At 36.9% G+C, this 22,505-nt stretch overlaps 1 protein-coding gene across 7 annotated transcripts in view; it reads right to left on the bottom strand.

Annotated features, from left to right (window-relative positions):
• The window catches only part of DPY19L4 (dpy-19 like 4), a 127,644-nt gene that overhangs the window by 56,396 nt on the left and 48,743 nt on the right, over positions 1-22,505 (bottom strand). For 6 of the 7 annotated variants that reach the window (XM_077167234.1, XM_077167240.1, XM_077167237.1 and 3 more), the window contains exons 8-11: positions 21,829-21,963; positions 13,825-13,956; positions 13,635-13,733; positions 13,040-13,113 (exon numbers count right to left, since the gene is read on the bottom strand). In XM_077167234.1, the coding sequence (XP_077023349.1) occupies positions 13,040-13,113; positions 13,635-13,733; positions 13,825-13,956; positions 21,829-21,963 (440 nt within the window). The remainder of the gene's footprint in view (positions 1-13,039; positions 13,114-13,634; positions 13,734-13,824; positions 13,957-21,828; positions 21,964-22,505) is intronic. The other variant, XM_077167235.1, reaches the window with a different exon arrangement.

The raw sequence follows: 22,505 nt of genomic DNA, 5'->3' as shown, positions 1-22,505 counted from the left end.
AGACTTTAAGGCATATTATGAAGCCACAGTGCTCAAAACAGCATGGTATTGGCATAAAGATAGATATATCGACCAATGGAATCGAATAGAGTGCTCAGATATAGACCCTCTCATCTATGGTCATTTGATCTTTGATAAGGGAGTCAAGCCAACTCACCTGGGACAGAACAGTCTCTTCAATAAATGGTGCCTAGAGAACTGGATATCCATATGCAAAAGAATGAAAGAAGACCCATATCTCACACCCTATACAAAAGTTAACTCAAAATGGATCAAAGATCTAAACATTAGGTCTAAGACCATAGAACAGTTAGAGGAAAATGTAGGGAGATATCTTATGAATCTTACAATTGGAGGCGGTTTTATGGACCTTACACCTAAAGCAAGAGCACTGAAGAAGGAAATAAATAAATGGGAACTCCTCAAAATTAAACACTTTTGTGCATCAAAGAACTTCATCAAGAAAGTAGAAAGACAGCCTACACAATGGGAATCAATATTTGGAAACGACATATCAGATAAAGGTCTAGTATCCAGAATTTATAAAGAGATTGTTCAACTCAACAACAAAAAGATAGCCAACCCAATTACAAAATGGGAAAAAGACTTGAATAGACACCTCTCAGAGGAGGAAATACAAATGGCCAAAAGACACATGAAGAGATGCTCAATGTCCCTGGCCATTAGAGAAATGCAAATCAAAACCACAATGAGATATCATCTCACACCCACCAGAATGGCCATTATCAACAAAACAGAAAATGACAAGTGCTGGAGAGGATGCGGAGAAAGAGGCACACTTATCCACTGTTGGTGGGAATGTCAAATGGTGCAACCACTGTGGAAAGCAGTTTGGCGGTTCCTCAAAAAGCTGAATATAGAATTGCCATACGATCCAGCAATACCATTGCTGGGAATCTACTCAAAGGAATTAAGGGCAAAAACTCAAATGGACATTTGCACACCAATGTTTATAGCAGCGTTATTTACAATTGCAAAGAGATGGAAACAGCCAAAATGTCCATCAACAGACGAGTGGCTAAACAAACTGTGGTATATACGTACGATGGAATATTATGCAGCGTTAAGACAGGATAAACTTATGAAGCATGTAATAACATGGATGGACCTAGAAAACATTATGCTGAGTGAGTCTAGCCAAAAGCTAAAAGACAAATACTGTATGGTCCCAATGATGTGAATCGACACTCGAGAATAAACTTGGAATATGTCATTGGTAACAGAGTTCAGCAGGAGTTAGAAACAGGGTAAGATAATGTGTAATCGGAGCTGATGGAATACAGACGGTGCAATAGGACTAGATACAAAAACTCAAAAATGGACAGTACAATAATACCTAATTGTAAAGTAATCATGTTAAAATACTGAACGAAGCTGCATCCGAGCTATAGGTTTTTGTTTTGTTTTGTTTTGTTTGTTTTGTTCTTATTATTATTACTTTTATTTTTTTTCTCTATATTAACATTCTATATCTTTTTCTGTTATAATGCTAGTTCTTCTAAACCGATGCAAATGTACTAAGAAACGATGATCATGCATCTATGTGATGATGTTAAGAATTACTGATTGCATATGTAGAATGGTATGACGTCTAAAAAAAAAAATTGGTCAGCACAATACTGCCTAATTGTAATTATCTTGGAACGCTGAATGAAGCTGCATCTGATCTATAGTTTTTTTGTTTGTTTGTTTTGTTTTTTTTTCTCTTATATATTTTTGTACTTTTTATTTTTATTTGTGTTTTCTCTCTGTGTTATCACTTTATTTCTTTTTCTGTTGTGTGCTATTTCTTTCTCTAAATCGATGCATATGTACTGAGAAATGATGACCATACACCAATGTGATGATATTAAGAATTACTGATTGCATATGTAGAATGGATTGATTTCTATTGTTGTGTTAGTTAATTTTTTTAATTAATAAAAAAAAAAAAAAAGAAACATGGCTACTGGAACACAGCTCTACAGCTTCAGGCACTTCCCTCTAGCCACCCTAATACACTGTAAACTAAAAAGAACATATCTATATAATGCTTAAGAAAAACCTCCAGGACCTATAATGTTTTGAAGATAACTATTTCCCTTATTACACAACATATATCATAAAAGGAAATAAATACAGGAGGGAAAAGAGAAAAAATTCCATAATCCTATAATACCAAGAAAATTAACTTCTATTAACATTTTATTCTTTATTATTTATTCCTTTTAGGTTTGTGTGTATGCATGTGCACTTTTTCCACACAAAAATGGAATCACACATCATATGTTGCATACTCTGCTTTTTCCTTATTAATATACATTGAAATCGCCATTCTCAGTTGTTAAACGTTTTTCTGTATCATTATCTTAATGACTATGTATGTATTCTATTACAGGGATTTCTGAACCTATACAACTTTTTTCTTTATTATAGGAAACAAATTATTTCCAAATTTTGGCCTAACTTCTAAAACCCAACTTCACCTATGTTACTCAAAAATACTCAAAAATAATGTATAAAATGCTATTGGATATTTTAAAACCATACCAGAAAAGTAAGTGTCTCAAAATAACTGCAAAAAAACACATGAGAGGGTGAAAAAATTTTTAAAAAGATGCCTATTTCTTTTGTGAGAGAGAAAGAATGAACTAATGGAAGGATGATGTACCAAGTCAGGGATAACATTTTAGGTGATTTTCACACTCTACATTGAGTATTCCAGTAATAGCTGAAACATTATTGAATACATTTGTAATACAATTTTTAAAAATTTAAATGGCATTCTATGTTTTCTGCATATTTCCTGAAATAGAAACAACTGGAAATAAACTCTTCAGAAATACAACTAATTAGCTGGATTTCTTCTTGAATAAAAATCATAATTAAAATAGTATAGTAATTGCAAGTGACATAAACCTATAAACAGAAAATCTAAAAGAATGCACAAAAAAGGCAACTGAGCCAAAAAAATGAATTTTAGCAGAGTAGTGGGGTACAAGATCAACATGCAAAAGGCAGCAGTGATTCTAAACAACAATGAACTGTGGCATAATTTTATTCTTGGCCTGATGGCTTAGTCTTTCATCCCCTCCCTCGCCATTTTGGCACGTCCGGTTCTTCTAGACCTCTGAATTACAAGCCTCACCCGGCGACTAGTGACGCAGCCTTGTCTCTCTACCCCTGTTGGCTTCCTCCTTATCCCTCCACCCGCCCAACATCCGCTGCTACAAGCACACTCAAAAACAACATCTCCCTGGTGCCTACAGACGTCACAGTCACCCCATCCGTCCTCCCTGTGTGATTGGCTACCCTCCCCTGGAGTCCACGCCCTAACTCCACCTCTCCTCAAACTGTATATAGTCCGGGGCTCACCGAGCCTCGAGGTCTTTAGCTACTGGCGGCCCTGGCATAAGCTTCTACCAACAATAAAGCTACCTTGCTTCATGCCTTAATTGACTCGGCCTCCAGTCCTTCAGACCCGCAGTGGTCCCCTGCGCGCGCGCCTCCGACCCAGACCCTCGAGCTCGAGCCCCCTCTGCGCCTGGGGGTTCTACTCCCTGGACCCCCTCGGCAGGAGGAGTGGACCCTCGCTAGCCTAGTGGGACCGGACTCGGCGGAGTCCCACCTCTCCCCGCAATGAACAATTCAAAAAGAAATTCAAGAAAACAAGTCCATTTAAAACAGTAAGAAAAAGAATAAACTATCTAGGAAGAAATTCAACTAAGGATGGAAAGGACTTATATATGGAAAATAAGAAATCGCTGCTGAAAGAAACTAAAGAAGACCTATATAAACGGAATGATACCCCATGTTCATGGATTGAAAAACAATACTGTTAAGATGTCAGAATTACTCAAAGCAATTTACAGATTCAATGCAGTTCCAATAAAAATTCCAACAGACTTCTGGAATCTAAATTCATATGGAAAGGTAAGGAACCCAAAAAGCCAAAACCATCTTTAAAAGAACAGTCCAGAGGACTCACACTTCCCAATTTTAAAATGTATTACAAAACTACAGTAATCAAAACAATGTGATACTGGCACAAGGACATATAGACAAACTGATTCTAATTGAGAGTTCAGATACAAACCCTTACAATTATGACCAGTTGATTTTTGACAAGGGTGGCAGGGTCATTCAATAGGGAAAGAATAGTCTCTTGAAAAAAATGTGCTGGGAAAACTGGATATTCACATGTAAAAGAACAAAATTGTATCCCTACCTCACACCATTCACAAAAATTAACTTGAAATGGACCTACCTAAATAATTAACAGCTAAAACTACAGAATTCTTATTAAAAACATAGGAGATTATTATCTTCAAATTCTTGTATTAGGTAATGGATTCTTAGATGACACCAGAAGCATGTGCTACAAAAGAAAAAGTAGATATTCTGGATTTCCTCAAAATTAAAAATTTTTTATGCATCAAAGGACATTATAAAAAAGAGAAAAAACATCCTACAGAACAGGAGGACCTACTTGGAAACCATGTATCTGATATGGTTTTAATATCCAGAATATATAAAGAACTTTAACAATATAATAACAAAAAAATCAAACAAATTTAAAAATGGGCAAAGGATCTGAATAGACATTTCTCAAAAAACATATATACATATGGCCAATAAGCACATGAAAAGATGTTCAAGAACATTAGCCACTAGGGAAATGCAAATAAATACCACAATGAGATATCTCTTCACACGTACTAGAATTGTTATTATTAAAAAAAACAACAAAAAATATCAAGTATTGGCAAGGATGTAGAGAAACAGGGACTGCTGTACAGTGTGGTGGTAACGTAAAATTGCGCAGCAGGGAGGCGGGGCCAAGACGGCGGCTTAGTAAGGTACGTGCGTCTTAGTTCCTCCTCCAGAGCAACTACTAGGTGAACAGAAAGAGTGCAGAACAGCTCCCGGGGCCACGGGAGGGAATGGACACACAGCGTACCCCAGTCTGGACGGTCTAGTCTGACTGTGAGACTCGACTGCGGTGAGATCCCCGAGCGGTGTGCGATTCCCCGAGCAGCGGCAGCTGTGGCGGCCGGAGCTCCTCCCGCCCTCCTTCCCGGGACGGCTGAGAGTCTCGGAGAGGCAAGTTTCCCAAGCCGCGGCGGCCAGCGACCCTCTTTGGCAGGCGGCTTCCTGGACCGGATACGAGTCTCGGATCAGAGGGCTACCCAAGCCGCGGTGGTCCTCCCCCACGGGCGGCTTCCTGGTCCGGTGGCGAATTCCCCAGGCCGCGGTGACCGACGCCCCTCCCCCGCGGGCGGCTTCCTGGTCCGGTAGCGAATTCCCCAGGCCGCGGAGGCCGGCGACCAACACCCTTCCCCTGCGGGCGGCTTCCTGGTCCAGTGGCGAATTCCCCAGGCCGCGGAGGCCGGCGACCGACACCGTTCCCCCGCGGGCGGCTTCCTGTTCCCGGGCCCGCTGCGGCCGGCGATCGACAACCCTCCAGGGAGAGGAGGGAATTTCCGACAGTGGAAGGGACTGGGTCCAACCAAACACCAATAGGGGAATTAATAAAGGAGCCACAGGGTCCTCTCAAGCCGCGGCGGCTGACGCCCCCACCACGCGCGGCCCCCGGACCAACTGAGAGAATTCGATCGGAAATCCCCAGGCAGCGGAGAACGGTGACCGGGGGGATCCCTTCCAAACACGTGAGACAAACGTGTGCCACGAGCGCCACCTACTGGGCAGGATAAGAAAAACAGAACCCAGAGAATTCACAGAAAAATCTTACAACCTTGTTGGGTCCGACACCCAGGGAAATCTGACTAAATGCCCAGATGCCAGCAGAAGATAACGGTCCACGCTAAGAAGATTGAGAATATGGCCCAGTCAAAGGAACAAACCAATAGTTCAAATGAGATACAGGAGCTGAAACAACTAATGCTGAATATACGAACAGAAATGGAAAACCTCTTCAAAAACGAAATCGATAAATTGAGGGAGGACATGAAGAAGACATGGCCTACACAAAAACAAGAAATAGAAAAACTGAAAAAACAAATCACAGGACTTATGGAAATGAAGGATAAAGTAGAAAAGATGGAAAAAACAATGGACCTACAATGATAGATTTAAAGAGACAGAAGATAGAATTAGTGATTTGGAGGATGGAACATCTGAATTCCAAAAAGAAACAGAAACTATCGGGAAAAAAATGGAAAAATTTGAACAGGGCATCAGGGAACTCAAGGACAATATAAACCGCACAAATACACGTGTTGTGGGTGTCCCAGAAGAAGAAGAGAAGGGAAAAGGAGGAGAAAAACTAATGGAAGAAATTATCACTGAAAATTTCCCAACTCTTATGAAAGACCTAAAATTACAGATCCAAGAAGTGCAGCGCACCCCAAAGAGATCAGAACCAAATAGGCGTTCTCCAAGACCCTTACTAGTTAGAATGTCAGAGGTCAAAGAGAAAGAGAGGATCTTGAAAGCAGCAAGAGAAAAACAATCTGTCACATACAAGGGAAACTCAATAAGACTATGTGTAGATTTCTCAGCAGAAACCATGGAAGCTAGAAGACAGTGAGATGATATATTTAAATTACTAAAAGAGAAAAACTGCCAACCAAGACTCCTATATCCAGCAAAATTGTCCTTCAAAAATGAGGGAGAAATTAAAACATTCTCAGACAAAAAGTCACTGAGAGAATTTGTGACCAAGAGACCAGCTCTGCAAGAAATACTAAAGGGAGCACTAGAGTCAGATACAAAAAGACAGAAGAGAGAGGTATGGAGGAGAGTGTAGAAAGAAGAAAAATCAGATATGATATATATAATACAAAGGCACAATGGTAGAGGAAAATATTACCCAAACAGTAATAACACTAAATGTTACTGGACTGAATGCCCCTATCAAAAGACATAGACTGGCAGAATGGATTAAAAAACATGATCCTTCTATATGCTGTCTACAGGAAACACATCTTAGACCCAAAGATAAACATAGGTTGAAAGTGAAAGGTTGGGAAAAGATATTTCATGCAAATAACAACCAGAAAAGAGCAGGAGTGGCTATACTAATATCCAACAAATTAGACTTCAAATGTAAAACAGTTAAAAGAGACAAAGAAGGACACTATATACTAATAAAAGGAACAATTAAACAAGAAGACATAACAATCATAAATATTTACGCACCGAACCAGAATGCCCCTAAATACGTGAGGAATACACTGCAAACACTGAAAAGGGAAATAGACTCATATACCATAATAGTTGGAGACTTCAATTCACCACTCTCATCAATCGACAGAACATCTAGACAGAGGATCAATAAAGAAATAGAGAATCTGAATATTACAATAAATGAGCTAGACTTAACAGACATTTATAGGACATTACATCCCACAATAGCAGGATACACCTTTTTCTCAAGTGCTCATGGATCATTCTCAAAGATAGACCATATGCTGGGTCACAAAGCTAAGTCTTAACAAATTTAAAAAGATTGAAATCATACACAACACTTTCTTGGATCATAAAGGAATGAAGTTGGAAATCAATAATAGGCAGAGTGCCAGAAAATTCACAAATACGTGGAGGCTCAACAACACACTCTTAAACAAAGAGTGGGTCAAGGAAGAAATTGCAACAGAAATTAGCAAACACCTCGAGGCGAATGAAAATGAAAACACAACATATCAAAACTTATGGGACGCAGCAAAGGCAGTGCTAAGAGGGAAATTTATTGCCCTAAATGCCTATATCAGAAAAGAAGAAAAGGCAAAAATGCAGGAATTAACTGTCCACTTGGAACAACTGGAGAAAGAACAGCAAACTAATCCCAAAGCAAGCAAAAGGAAAGAAATAACAAAGATTAGAGCAGAAATAAATGAAATTGAAAACATGAAAACAATAGAGAAAATCAATAAGACCAGAAGTTGGTTCTATGAGAAAATCAATAAGATTGATGGGCCCTTAGCAAGATTGACAAAAAGAAGAAGAGAGAGGATGCAAATAAATAAGATCAGAAATGGAAGAGGAGACATAACTACTGACCTCACAGAAATAAAGGAGGTAATAACAGGATACTATGAACAACTTTACGCTAATAAATACAACAATTTAGATGAAATGGATGGGTTCCTGGAAAGACATGAACAACCAACTTTGACTCAAGAAGACATAGATGACCTCAACAAACCAATCACAAGTAAAGAAATTGAATTAGTCATTCAAAAGCTTCCTAAAAAGAAAAGTCCAGGACCAGACGGCTTCACATGTGAATTCTACCAAACATTCCAGAAAGAATTAGTACCAACTCTCCTCAAACTCTTCAAAAAAACTGAAGTGGAGGGAAAACTACCTAATTCATTCTATGAAGCCAACATCGCCCTCATACCAAAACCAGGCAAAGATATTACAAAAAAAGAAAACTACAGGCCAATCTCTCTAATGAATATAGATGCAAAAATCCTCAATAAAAATCTAGCAAATCATATCCAACAACACATTAAAAGAATTATACATCATGACCAAGTAGGATTCATCCCAGGTATGCAAGGATGGGTCAACATAAGAAAATCAATTAATGTAATACACCATATCAACAAATCAAAGCAGAAAAATCACATGATCATCTCAATTGATGCAGAGAAGGCATTTGACAAGATTCAACATCCTTTCCTGATGAAAACACTTCAAAAGATAGGAATACAAGGGAACTTCCTTAAAATGATAGAGGGAATATATGAAAAACCCACAGCTAATATCATCCTCAATGGGGAAAAATTGAAAACTTTCCCCCTAAGATCAGGAACAAGACAAGGATGTCCACTATCACCACTATTATTCAACATTGTGTTGGAGCTTCTAGCCAGAGCAATTAGACAAGAAAAAGAAATACAAGGCATCAAAATTGGAAAGGAAGAAGTAAAACTATCACTGTTTGCAGACGATATGATACTATACGTCGAAAACCCGGAAAAATCCACAACAAAACTACTAGAGCTAATAAATGAGTACAGCAAAGTAGCAGGTTACAAGATCAACATTCAAAAATCTGTAGCATTATCTATACAGTAGCAATGAACAAGTGGAGGGGGAAATCAAGAAATGAATCCCATTTACAATTGCAACTAAAAGAATAAAATACCTAGGAATAAATTTAAAGAGACAAAAAACCTATATAAAGAAAACTACAAAAAACTGTTTAAAGAAATCACAGAAGACCTAAATAGATGGAAGGGCATACCGTGTTCATGGATTGGAAGACTAAATATAGTTAAGGTGTCAATCTTACCTAAATTGATTTACAGATTCAATGCAATACCAATCAAAATCCCAACAACTTATTTTTCAGAAATAGAAAAACCAATAAGCAAATTTATCTGGAAGGGCAGGGTGCCCTGAATTGCTAAAAACATCTTGAGGAAAAAAAACGAAGCTGGAGGTCTTGCACTGCCTGACTTTAAGGCATATTATGAAGCCACACTGGTCAAAACAGCATGATATTGGCATAAAGATAGATATATCGACCAATGGAATCGAATAGAGTGCTCAGATATAGACCCTCTCATCTATGGACATTTGATCTTTGATAAGGCAGTCAAGCCAACTCACCTGGGACAGAACAGTCTCTTCAATAAATGGTGCCTAGAGAACTGGATATCCATATGCAAAAGAATGAAAGAAGACCCATATCTCACACCCTATACAAAAGTTAACTCAAAATGGATCAAAGATCTAAACATTAGGTCTAAGACCATAAAACAGAGGAAAATGTAGGGAGATATCTTATGAATCTTACAATTGGAGGCGGTTTTATGGACCTTAAACCTAAAGCAAGAGCACTGAAGAAGGAAATAAATAAATGGGAGTTCCTCAAAATTAAACACTTTTGTGCATTAAAGAACTTCATCAAGAAAGTAGAAAGACAGCCTACACAATGGGAGACAATATTTGGAAATGACATATCAGATAAAGGTCTAGTATCCAGAATTTATAGAGATTGTTCAACTCAACAACAAAAAGACAGCCAACCCAATTACAAAATGGGAAAAAGACTTGAATAGACACCTCTCAGAAGAGGAAATACAAATGGCCAAAAGGCACATGAAGAGATGCTCAATGTCCCTGGCCATTAGAGAAATGCAAATCAAAACCACAATGAGATATCATCTCACACCCACCAGAATCGCCATTATCAACAAAACAGCAAATGACAAGTGCTGGAGAGGATGCGGTGAAAGAGGCACACTTATCCACTGTTGGTGGGAATGTCAAATGGTGCAACCACTGTGGAAGGCAGTTTGGCGGTTCCTCAAAAAGCTGAATATAGAATTGCCATATGACCCAGCAATACCATTGCTTGGAATTTACTCAAAGGAATTAAGGGCAAAAACTCAAACGGACATTTGCACACCAATGTTTATAGCAGCGTTATTTACAATTGCAAAGAGATGGAAACAGCCAAAATGTCCATCAACAGACGAGTGGCTAAACAAACTGTGGTATATACATACGATGGAACATTATGCAGCTTTAAGACAGGATAAACTTATGAAGCATGTAATAACATGGATGGACCTAGAGAACATTATGCTGAGTGAGTCTAGCCAAAAACTAAAAGACAAATACTGTATGGTCCCAATGATGTGAATCGACATTCGAGAATAAACTTGGAATATGTCATTGGTAACAGAATTCAGCAGGAGTTAGAAACAGGGTAAGATAATGGGTAATTGGAGCTGATGGGATACAGACTGTGCAACAGGACTAGATACAAAAACTCAAAAATGGACAGCACAATAATACCTAATTGTAAAGTAATCATGTTAAAACACTGAATGAAGGTGCATCTGAGCTATAGGTTTTTGTTTTGTTTTGTTTTGTTTTTACTATTATTACTTTTATTTTTTTCTCTATATTAACATTCTATATCTTTTTCGGTTGTGTTGCTAGTTCTTCTAAACCGATGCAAATGTACTAAGAAACGATGATCATGCATCTCTGTGATGATGTTAAGAATTACTGATTGCATATGTAGAATGGTATGATTTCTAAATGTTGGGTTAATTTCTTTTTTTCCGTTAATTAATAAGAAAAAATAAATAAATAAATAAATAAATAAATGGCACAGCAGTGTAGAAAACAATTTGGAGGTTCCTCAAAAAGTTAAACATAGAACTACCATATGGCTCAAACAGAATCTGTGCATCAATATGCATAGTAGCACTACTGACAGTAGCCAAATGGTGGAAGCAACCCAAACATCCTTCAATAGATGAACAAATAAACAAAATGTGATATATACATACAATGAAATATTATCCAGGGGTAAAAAGGAATTAAGTTCTGAGAAATGCTACAATATGAATGAACCCTAAAGAAATTACATTGGGCGAAATAAGCCACACATAAAACGACAGATACTGTTTGACTTCACTTACATGAAACAATATATGCAAAATCACAGAGACAAAAAGTAGACGTACAGGTTTCCAAGGGTAGGAGAGATGGAGAATGGGGAGACAATGCTTAACTGGTACAGAGTTCTATTTGGGGTGATAAGTTTTGGTAATGGCTGGTAGTATGGAAGTATAACATTGTGAATGTAATTAACGCCACTGAATTTTATGTTTGACAGTTAATATGGGAAATTATGTTGAATACATGTTTTATATAATAAAATATATATATATATACACACACATTCATATATATAAATATATAGTATTAGCAGCAATAGTTAAAATAACCATTTACTAAGTCCTGTAATGGGCAAGCAAAATGTCAGCCTCTATGGGAACAGAGATGAACAAAACGCTGTATCTTCTTTCAGGGAATTTTCAGTCTACTAGAAGAAAAAGTTAAGTAAAGACATATAATTAAGAGCTATTTATTCATTCACTCAATATTACTGAGCCCCTACCTACTTTGTGCCAGGCTGTGTTTTAAGAACTAGGGATAAAAAGTTGAACAAGATAGACACAGTCCCTACTTATGAGGAAACAAGTGAGGGGCATAAAACACATGCATCTGAAATGGTATATAATTTATATAAGGTGACAAAAGTAGTTGTTAGTGGTTGAGCTGACAAGAGAATTAGGATCTATCCAAATCCTTAGCTCCAGCTCTGTCTACAAAACCACGTTGCCTTCTTTCAAATTCATATATTCACTGACCCATCCATAACACATTTTTACTGATTGCCTGCTATGTGTCAGACATTTACATAGCCCCCCAAAAGACATGGTCACCGCCTGTACGAAGCACACGGTCTCTTAAAAGCTACTTTTATTTTAGGAAATACATATGTATATATATGACTTCACTTCAGAAGAATTCTCTAGTGTTCATTTAAACCATGTCAAACACTTTGTCATCATAACATGAAATTCCATACACAATATCTAGAAACCTATGTAACCTCAGGAAATGATAATAAGGCTCTAAGGTATATTAAATGCACTAGATAAATGTGTTGATAAATTTATATTTTCTGTTATGCAAGTGGACTCTGGAAATAGAGTCATTTATTTCATGTTAGGTGTTTAAAAAAACTGTATTTAACAACAACAACAAAAAAGGTACAACACTATTTTTAGATTTTAAAAGTCAGCTTCTGGTCCAATTTACTATTATAATCTCCAAATGAGATTTGTTGCAATGAAATAAATACCTTACTGCCTGCTTCCCCTGCCACTATTTCTTAATGTACACATATTGCTGATATAGTGGCTAAAACTACCTTGGCTCATTATTCATTTAAAGTCTTTATTTTGACCTTAGTTCACTGTTCCTCATCAAAGGAGAAAGCAGTCTTCAAATACTGGAATGTTATTAAGGTTTAAATACATCAAATTTATTAAAAACCTATATGAAGTATTGTTTTAACTGGAAAGAAATATTAATGTAATATTGCTTCCAGAGATTATAACTTTCTACGTTAAGACACATGTTCTTTATTTTCTAAGTAGAATATAATTACATAAACGCTTCCCCCATTGAGTAATTTTGTTCTTTATCTTCTAAATGGTATGCAGTTAGGTACACTGACATAACCTAAACTTACTTAGTCATATTTAGTCCAAATTTTACTTCAAGGAATTTCAACATGTGTCCATTTTCTTTGTGGGAGACAAATATCTATAGTAGAAAAAAAGCTAGTTAAACAAAGATACACAATATCTTACAGCAATATACTTTTGTCCCATACCAGGCATAGGAAACACAGTAAGACCACAAAACAAAACTATAAATATATGGTCTGAAAATGAAGCAAGGAGATTTATTGGCAGAAGCCAATTACATTACATTATACGTAAGCATAAAACTATAATGAGGTAGTAAGAAAATTTCAATCTTATCCTACCAAGCTCAGGTTACTTACCCACTCTTCGGAATAATTTTACTTATCTCAATAATTTATTCCATATATTGGTTAATGTTAACTGGGTAACGACATTTTAAATTAAATGTAAATGAGGTATACTTCTTTTTTCTCTTTTAAATATATCAACAAAATGCTAGATATGATCATTGTTCAACTCAAAATTATACTGCTAAAACTGTTACATTGCTATCTCACTACTTTCATTAAAATTTAGCCTGGTATATTTTATTATTCAATCTGCTCTACTAACTGAGTTTCAGATAGACTTACTTACCTTCATTATAATATTCAATGTTACTGTCAGAATACACACCAAGTAAAAATTAATCACTTTCATTATTTTGGCTATAAATGTTCCTTCCTTCACATTCAGCTGTGGGGGAAAAATCATATAAACAAATAAGATATAAAAATAATTATTTACAAGTTAATTACAAGAGTAATAAAAACGCAATTCTAATTACCTGAAGGTACTTAGCAAACATTAAGGCTGCTACTAAACTTAATAAAGGAGATACCAATAAAGCTGGATTCTCAAATTGCAATAAATATCCCAAAAAGAGAGAAAATATATAGATTTTATAAACTTCATGAACCTGTTGGGACAAAAATAAAATGAATGAGAATAAAATTAATTTTATTGTACATATTTTTATTATATTTTCTTAGAATACATTTGACTACAATTATAGTAAAATATAATTATGCATACATAATTAAGCTATATATTATAAATAAATAATTTAAGCCATTATTTTGCTATAGAAAATGTCCAATCCATATTTCTAATGTTATGATACATAATGAATTTAACACTTTCTTCATAGGAAAAACTCTTCTCAAAGTAAAGAACCTTAAAACCAGGATTGTCTAAATCAGATTCAGGGGTGAAAGTCTCTCTGGCAATGTAGGAGATGACTTCCAGCGATGAGTCCAGCCCTGGCACTGTGGGATCAACAATTCCATCTTGACCAAAAAGTGGAAAAGAAGTGTAACTAATAAAGTACTGGTGGCTGAGAGTGTTCAAATAGAGTCAAGAGGCTACTCTGGAGGTCACTCTTATGCAAGCTTCAGTTAGACATTGCCACCTATCATAACTTGCCAAACCATTCCAACCAATCCTAAAGAACACCTAGGGCAATATATAAGATTCTACAGAGATGCCACACACTAAGGTAACTTTCCAGAAACCTACAACCCTCAGATGGTTCCCTAAACCAGGTTAAGTCCTGAAACCTGGAGGGCCCAGCCTCTCCAGAACATCAGCTAGTTCTATCTCCCTACCCCATATTACTGACAGCTCCTTCCAACATGAAAAAGTTAGAAAGGCCATAGTCCAGATACCCCTAAAGAATGGGACAGAAAGGTCAAAGGTGATGGTGGAGTTATACAGAGAAGGTAGGGTTTAACAAATGAAAATGACTGCTGAATCATTAAATTGATATCTCTTTTCATCTCCTGTATCTTAGAGCAGTTAGAAGTAAATATTTAAAATTGTGGAATTGTAATCCACACCAAACTCTGCAATCTGTTCTACAACTAATTGTTGTGCTATGCTTTGAAATCTATTGCTTTTTTATATCTATGTTATTTTTCACAAAAAAAGAAAAAAGTTGATTGTGATAAAAAAATATTTATTCCTTCTAGCCACCTACTGATTTTGGAGTAGCTAGAAGGAAAAATCTGAGATGATGGTACAGTAGCCCATGACAAACTCTGAAATCAGTCCTCTAAACACCTGTAGCAGAGGGCTTTGAAAACTATTGCTTTTTTCTTTCTTTGCTTTGTATATGTTATATAATACAATTTTAAAAGTTGAAAAAACAAACAAAAACCCATGAGTGTTTAAATCAGACAGGAAAAACCCCCTTTACTCTCAGGCTCTGGCTCAAGTTCATTTGGTTTGTAATTTCATTTGTCCCGATATTAAATCAATTGATGCATATATTTAGAAAAATTACAAGAATTTTTTAAAGTATAATCTTTAACATCAGTTACCAAAGCCTGCCTAGTAAAAATGTACTGCCATGAAGCATACCACCATGGAAAAGTATTTTTGCTTTTGCTTTAGTGATCATAAGAAAGTTAAATTTCTGCAGACAGCCTAACAGAGGATCTCCCAAGAAAATTACCCTAGTCAATTTCTTTCCTAAAATTAAATGGCATTATTATTTAACCTGTCATGAATTTAATTTTAGAAAGGGAAAATAATGCAAAATATAGGCATTAGTTAGGGGAAAAAAATCAAAAGGCAGAATATTAAAAATAAAAGGAAGGAAGGAAGGTAGGTGAGAGGGAGGAAGAAAAGAGGAGGAAAAGGATAAACGAGGAAAAGAAAGATCCTTAAGAAGCCAAAATGATTTTTTAAAAAAATACCTCACTGTTAGAAGTAGGATGGAGACTACTCTTATAGGGGGGCTGAAGAAATGACTGGGAGTGAGGACATGATGGGGTCTTCCAGCTGCTGGTGAAGTTTTATTTGTTGATTTGGGTGTTGGTTCCAAAGATGTGTGTAAGTTACTGAGTAACCATCTATCAGTTCCAAATAAACTCTTCTCTGCCTTATAAGGTTGAGGGCTGGGACTCTATATACTACATTTCCACTTTTCCACTTGGCTTGCTATGAAATTAGAGAATGCTAGAAGGAGACCATAAGGTTGAAGGAAGAAGGAACTTGTTGCTTCCAGTCTTCTTGCAGTTAGTGTGAGTATCACTTCAGCAACCTTCTTCACCCCAACAAAGCAGTTCCTTCCTACTGAAGCAGCTGAAAGCAGCTGTAGTTTTCCTATCTCTTGAAGAACCATCTTCATCACATCCTCTTAGCCCAGAAATCCCAGGTCCAGCCAGCCAGAGCCCCATCCTTAGAGGTGTGGGTCCCCATTCCACAGCGCCCATCTTTGAGCTTACAGGTCGAAGAAAAACTCTTTCTCTAAGTTTCTAAGTGTTAATAGTTTCAGATTCTTCCTTCTGCTCCCTCAGCTCTAGGAGTGCTAGCTACGGCCAACAGCTGCTACCTCTATGATACTTATTAGTCATTCAATTAACAAATTAACAACTTTATACCTGGTTAACTATTATTTATATCAAATTCTCTCTGTTGAAATAACCTAAATGTTTGGTATTCATTAAAAGTTCTGGACCATCTGAGTATAAGGGATGAAGAAAATGAGGAGAAGAACAAGAAGATTCCCAACTTTCTGGTTTGGACAACATACTAAAATCTTTAACAAATATTTGGTATATGAAAGGAAAAAGGATAAGAAAGGGTAAAAAAAAAAAAAGAAACAAAGGAACCAAATATTGATGAGGAAAAAGAACAACAGGAAACTTTATCTCCTAATGGTACAGACATAAATTGATATAACTATTTTGCATAAAGACATGGTATTATCTAATTAGGTTGAATATGCACATAACTTTATAATTCCATTTACAGGTAAATACTCTAGAGAAATTGTGCAATGTGTGACAGGTGACATGTATAAGAATGCTTATAGTTGCATTGATCCTATGAACAACAAACTGGAAAAAACATAACGTCCATGAATAACAGAACACAGAAGTTTTTTAAAAACGAATGAACTATAGCCCTATATATCAAACCACAGATTAATCTCAAAAGCAAACCAGGCAAAAGTAAACAATATATGATTTGCAATGTATTTTTTAGGAATATATACATAGCTGATTAAAAAAACAAAGAAAAAGGAAAGGATTAACAAAATTCAGGATAGTGAGTCTCTGTGGGGAAGGGAGCAGGATGTGACTGGGTACAAATTCAAGATGATGCTTGTGGGTTGTTCTATTTCTCAGCCCAGGTGGTGGAATATTAATATTCATTTCATAAACCATATATATAGCATAAGCATACATTTCTGTACATGATTTATGTACAGAAAGGGAAAGAAGGAATGGCTAGAAATGGAGAGGAAGCACAAGGGTGATTTTGGTTAATCAGGACAGGTTTAAAGGGATTTCAAAGTGCTTCTAAAAGGACTGGGGGAGAATGAGTTTAGCAATTTTTGAATAAGTAAATCAGAACCTATTAAAACTCTTCTCTTCAAAGTAAACCTTAAAAGAAAAATGGTCTTAAGATACAAACATCACAATAAACCTTAAAAACTAAATAGTTCTGAAAGGAGAAGGGCTTCGGGGTCAAGATGGCGGCTTAACAATGTGCACATTTTAATTCGTCCTCCAGAACAACTACTAAATAACCAGAAACAGAACAGAACAGCTCCTGGAGCCATGTCAGTGACGAGACAACAGCGTACCCCAGTCTGGACCAGCTGGACTGGCTGCAAGCACCCCCTAGAACTGTGAGTTCCCAAAGCTGCAGCGGTCAGTGACCCTCCCCCACAGGCCACTTCCCAGAGGGGAGAGGAAAGGACTTTACCAGCAGCAGGGACTGGGCACAATCAAATGCCAATTGTGGAACTAATTAACAAATTCTGACTACTAAACATAGGCCCCCAGCTTAGGTGAACCTGATCAAAGCGGAGGTTGCTCATTTTTGCCCCGGCACCAAGGGGTTAGGACTGACAGAAAAAGGGGGGAAAAAAGAAGGAAACAAAGGTTTTTGTGGCTGTGTATCTACAAAGGCTTGACTGCCTCTGGATACAGCAGCAGGACTTTTCAGGCTGCAACTGCCCCAGGCATAGGCAGAAGTGAGCTCTTCTTGGGGGCTTGTGTGGAGCCTGTGCCTTCCCCAGAGGAGGGGTGAGCCCCACCAAGGTGGAATCCCTCCATCAAGGAATTCAGACACCAGGGCTTGGTAATTTGAAGCCATTAAAACCAGCCTAAAACCTCTCCTCTGCCTCCACCACACCCCCAGCAGGGAGAGTCTGCCAAAGTTAAAGGTACTGCATTGTCTTATGCTGGTGGGCCCTGCAGTCAGACAAACGCCACATACTGGGCAGGATAAGAAAAACAGAGTCCAGAGACTTCACAGGAAAGTCTTTCAACCTGCTGGGTCTCACCCTCAGGGAAAACTGACGCAGGTGACCCTTTCCTTCTGACAGGAGGCCAGTTTGGTCTGGGAAAATCTGGCTGGGGTCTATAATATTTAAGTAGACCCTCCTAAGTGTGGGGAGTGGGGAAAGGTAAAACACAAGCAGGGCAAGAAACAACAAAACAAGAACTGAAAAATTCTCTTCTGTTAAACAAAACTTAAGCTAAAGGTCCAGATAAAGCTAAACGGGATGTCAAAGAACAGATAGACAACAAATTCATCCAGCAAGAAAACCCTAGATAAAAGAAATGAAGCAATCTCCAGAATAAACTACTTAAGGTAATTAAATGCCTAGACAACAGTAAAAAATAACCAATCACACTAGGAAAATTGAAGATATGGCCCAGTCAAAGGAACAAACCAATAATTCAAATGACATACAGGAGCTGAAACAATTAATTCAGAATGTACGAACAGACATGGAAAACCTCAACAAAAACCAAATCAATGAATAGAGGGAGGATATAAAGAAGGCAAGGAAAGAACAAAAAGAAGAAACTGAAAGTCTGAAAAAACAAATCACAGAACTTATGGGAATGAAAGACACAGTAGAAGACATGAAAAAAACAATGGAAACCTACAATGGTAGATTTCGAGAGACAGAGCATAGGGTTTCTGAACTGGAGGATGGAACATCTAAAATTCAACAAGAAGCAGAAACGATAGGAAAAAAAATGGAAAAATATGAGCAGGGACTCAGGGAATTGAAAGACAATATGAAGCACACGAGTATACGTGTTGTGGGTGTCCAGGAAGAAGAGAAGGGAAAAGAAAGAGAAAAACTAATGGAGGAAATTATCACTGAAAATTTCCCAACTCTTAGGAAAGACTTAAAATCACAGATCCAAGAAGTGCAGCGTACCCCAAAGAGAATAAATCCAAATAGACATACTCCAAGACATTTAATAAACAGAATGTCAGAGGTCAAAGAGAAAGAGAGGATCTTGAAAGCAGCAAGAGAAAAGCAATCCATCACATACAAGGGAAGTCCAATAAGACTATGCGCAGATCTCTCAGCAGAAACCATGGAGGCGAGAAGACAGTGTGATAAGATATTTAAATTATTAAAAGAGAAAAACTGCCAACCAAGAATTCTATATCCAGCAAAATTTTCCTTCCAAAATGGGGGAGAAAATAAAACATTTTCAGACAAAAAATCACTGAGAGAATTTGTGACCAAGAGACCAGCTCTGCAAGAAATACTAAAGGGAGCACTAGAGACAGATATGAAGACAGAAGAGAGAGGTGTGGAGAAGAGTGTAGAAAGGAAGACTATGAGTAAAGGTAAAAAGAAGGAAAATTAGATATGACATATAAAATCCAGAAGGCAAAACAGTAGAAGAAAATACTACCCATGCAGTAATAACACTGAATGTTAATGGGTTAAACTCTCCAATCAAAAGACATAGTCTGGCAGAATGGATTAAAAAACAGGACCCATCTATATGCTGTCTCTACTCAAAGGACACGAGGCCAAGGACACAAATGGACATTTACACACCAATGTTTATAGCATCATTATTAATTACCAACACATGGAAGCAGCCAAAATGTCCATCAACAGACGAGTGGCTAAACAAACTGTGACATTTCCATAAGATGCAATATTATGCAGCTGTAAGACAGAATAAAATTATGAAGTATGTAACAACATGAATGGACCTTAAGGACATTATGCTGAGTGTGATTAGCCAGAAACAAAAGGACAAATACTATATGGTCTCACTGAAATGAACTGACATTAGTGAATAAACTTGGAATATTTCCTTGGTAACAGAGACCATCAGGAGATAGAAATACGGTAAGATATTGGGTAATTGGAACTGAAGAGATACAGATTGTGCAACAGGACTGAATATAAAAATTCAGAAATGGACAGCACAATATTACCTAACCGTAATACAATTATGTTAAAACACTGAATGAAGCTGCATATGAGAATGATAGAGGGAGGAGGGCTGGGACATTAATGAAATCACAAAGAAACATAGACGATAAAGATTGAGATGGTGTGATCTAGGAATGCCTAGAGTATATAATGATAATGACTAAATGTACAAATTTAAAAAATGTTTTGCATGAGGAAGAACAAAAGAATGTCATTACTGCAGTGTGCTGAAAACAGATGGTACTTAATATTTTAAAATTTCAACTAACGTGTGAGACTAAAGCAAAAAATGTTTATTTGGTACAAATCCATACTTTGACTAGTGCATCTCCTAATATAACTTATGTAGATAGTTGATTGAACACCTTACGTACATGGAATTTTGTATAGGACATGAGAGTTTGTTGGTTTGTCCAGGTGATGCCCTGATGAATCCCAGAGTGATTTATCAGTGAGTGGAAAAGTATTTGCAAAGTCCCCTTCGGGGAATGGTGAGAACAGGGGAAAAATCAACTTCCCCAAGATGAATTCTTGATATTCTCACAAGCAGTGTGGGCAACCAAAGCTATAGGCTGAGCCCCCAGCTCAGCTATAGGCTGGGGTTTGTTCATATGAAACTTAACACCACAGAGGATAGGTCAATCCTACTTAAAATTAAGCCTAAGGGTCACCCCCAAGAGAACCTCTTTTGTTGCTCAGATGTGGCCTCTCTCTCCAGCCAACACAACAAAGAGAATCACCACCCTCCCCCTGTCTACATGGGACATGACTCCCAGGGGTGTGGATCTTCCTGGCAGCGTGGGACAGAAATCCCAGAATGAGCTGAGATTCAGCATCAAGGGATTGAGAAAAACTCTAGAATGAGCTGAGACCCAGCATCAAGGGATTGAGAGAACTTTCTCAACCAAAAGGGGGAAGAGTGAAATGAGACAAAGTGTCAATGGCTGAGAGATTCCAAACAGAGTCAAGAGGTTATCCTGGAGGTTATTCTTATGCATTAAGTAGATATCACCTTGTTATCCAAGATGTAATGGAGAGGCTGGAGGGAACTGCCTGAAAATGTAGAGCTGTGTTCCAGTAGCCATGTTTCTTGATGATGATTGTATAATGATATAGCTTTCACAATGTGACTGTGTGATTGTGAAAACCTTGTGTCTGATGCTCCTTTTACCTACCTTCTCAACAGATGAGAGGAACATATGGAATAAAAATAAAAAATAGGGGGAACAAATGTTAAAATAGAGTTAGTTTGAAATGCTAGTGATCAATGAAAGGGATCAGTAAGGGGTATGGCATGTAAAATTTTTTTTTCTGTTTGTTATATTTTTCTGTTGTCTTTTTATTTCTTTTTCTGAACTGATGCTAATGTTCTGGGAAATGATCATGATGATGAATATGCAACTATGTGATGATACTGTGAATTGCTGAGTGTATGTGTCAGGAATGTTTGTATTTCTTGTAATTTTTTTAATTAATAAAAAATTAAAAAGAGAGAAAAAAACTAAGTAGTTTTAAGATACACCACCATTTATTCTTTGAATTTAAAATCATAATTTCAAAATGCCAAACCTTATCACTTTGTTCCACTGAAAAGTTATCTAGCAGAAATAGAGATGTTGCTTGAAGAAATAGAAGGTAATGGCTGTATTCCCACATCATCATAAAAGTATAAGTTGAAGCACTCATCAACAAATAGCAAAACCTCTAGGGAAAACAAAAGAAAGAAACTAAATATCAATCATTTTATTATTATAAAAATCTATGGGCTTATTATCTCAAAGTTGCAATTCTTTTAGTGATTTAGCCTTAAGCTATACAACTATTGAAACTTTAACTGCATAATTGTTATTAAATCCTTTTATAGAGAACACATTCTAAAAAGAAAGAAAATAATCACTTATTTAATATTGTATTAAGAATTTCAGAAAAAGAAAATCAAGTACAATATTCTTTCATCCCCAAAGAGGAATAAATATAAGGAAACGACCTTTACTTAGACTTGGTTGGTGAGCTTTTGTTATTGTGGAAGTAATTTCTTTCATCCTGGAAAATAATATTTTCACTTCAAAGGTACTTCATATTTTTCTAAGAGCTTTCATTAAATACTCAATTTATGTCTCTGCCTATTCTACAGCCCAGGACTTTACTTTTTTTCATTTCCTCTCCACAATGTTTGCATTGTCAACCCAATAAAACTATTAGCAGTCTTCTTCTGTTAAATTATTGGATACAAGGATCTATTACTA

The sequence above is a fragment of the Tamandua tetradactyla genome, chromosome 6, assembly GCF_023851605.1.
Source record: "Tamandua tetradactyla isolate mTamTet1 chromosome 6, mTamTet1.pri, whole genome shotgun sequence".
Classification (NCBI taxonomy): Eukaryota; Metazoa; Chordata; class Mammalia; order Pilosa; family Myrmecophagidae; genus Tamandua; species Tamandua tetradactyla.
Note: the sequence above shows the minus strand (reverse complement) of the source record. Positions and strands in the feature narration are given on the sequence as shown.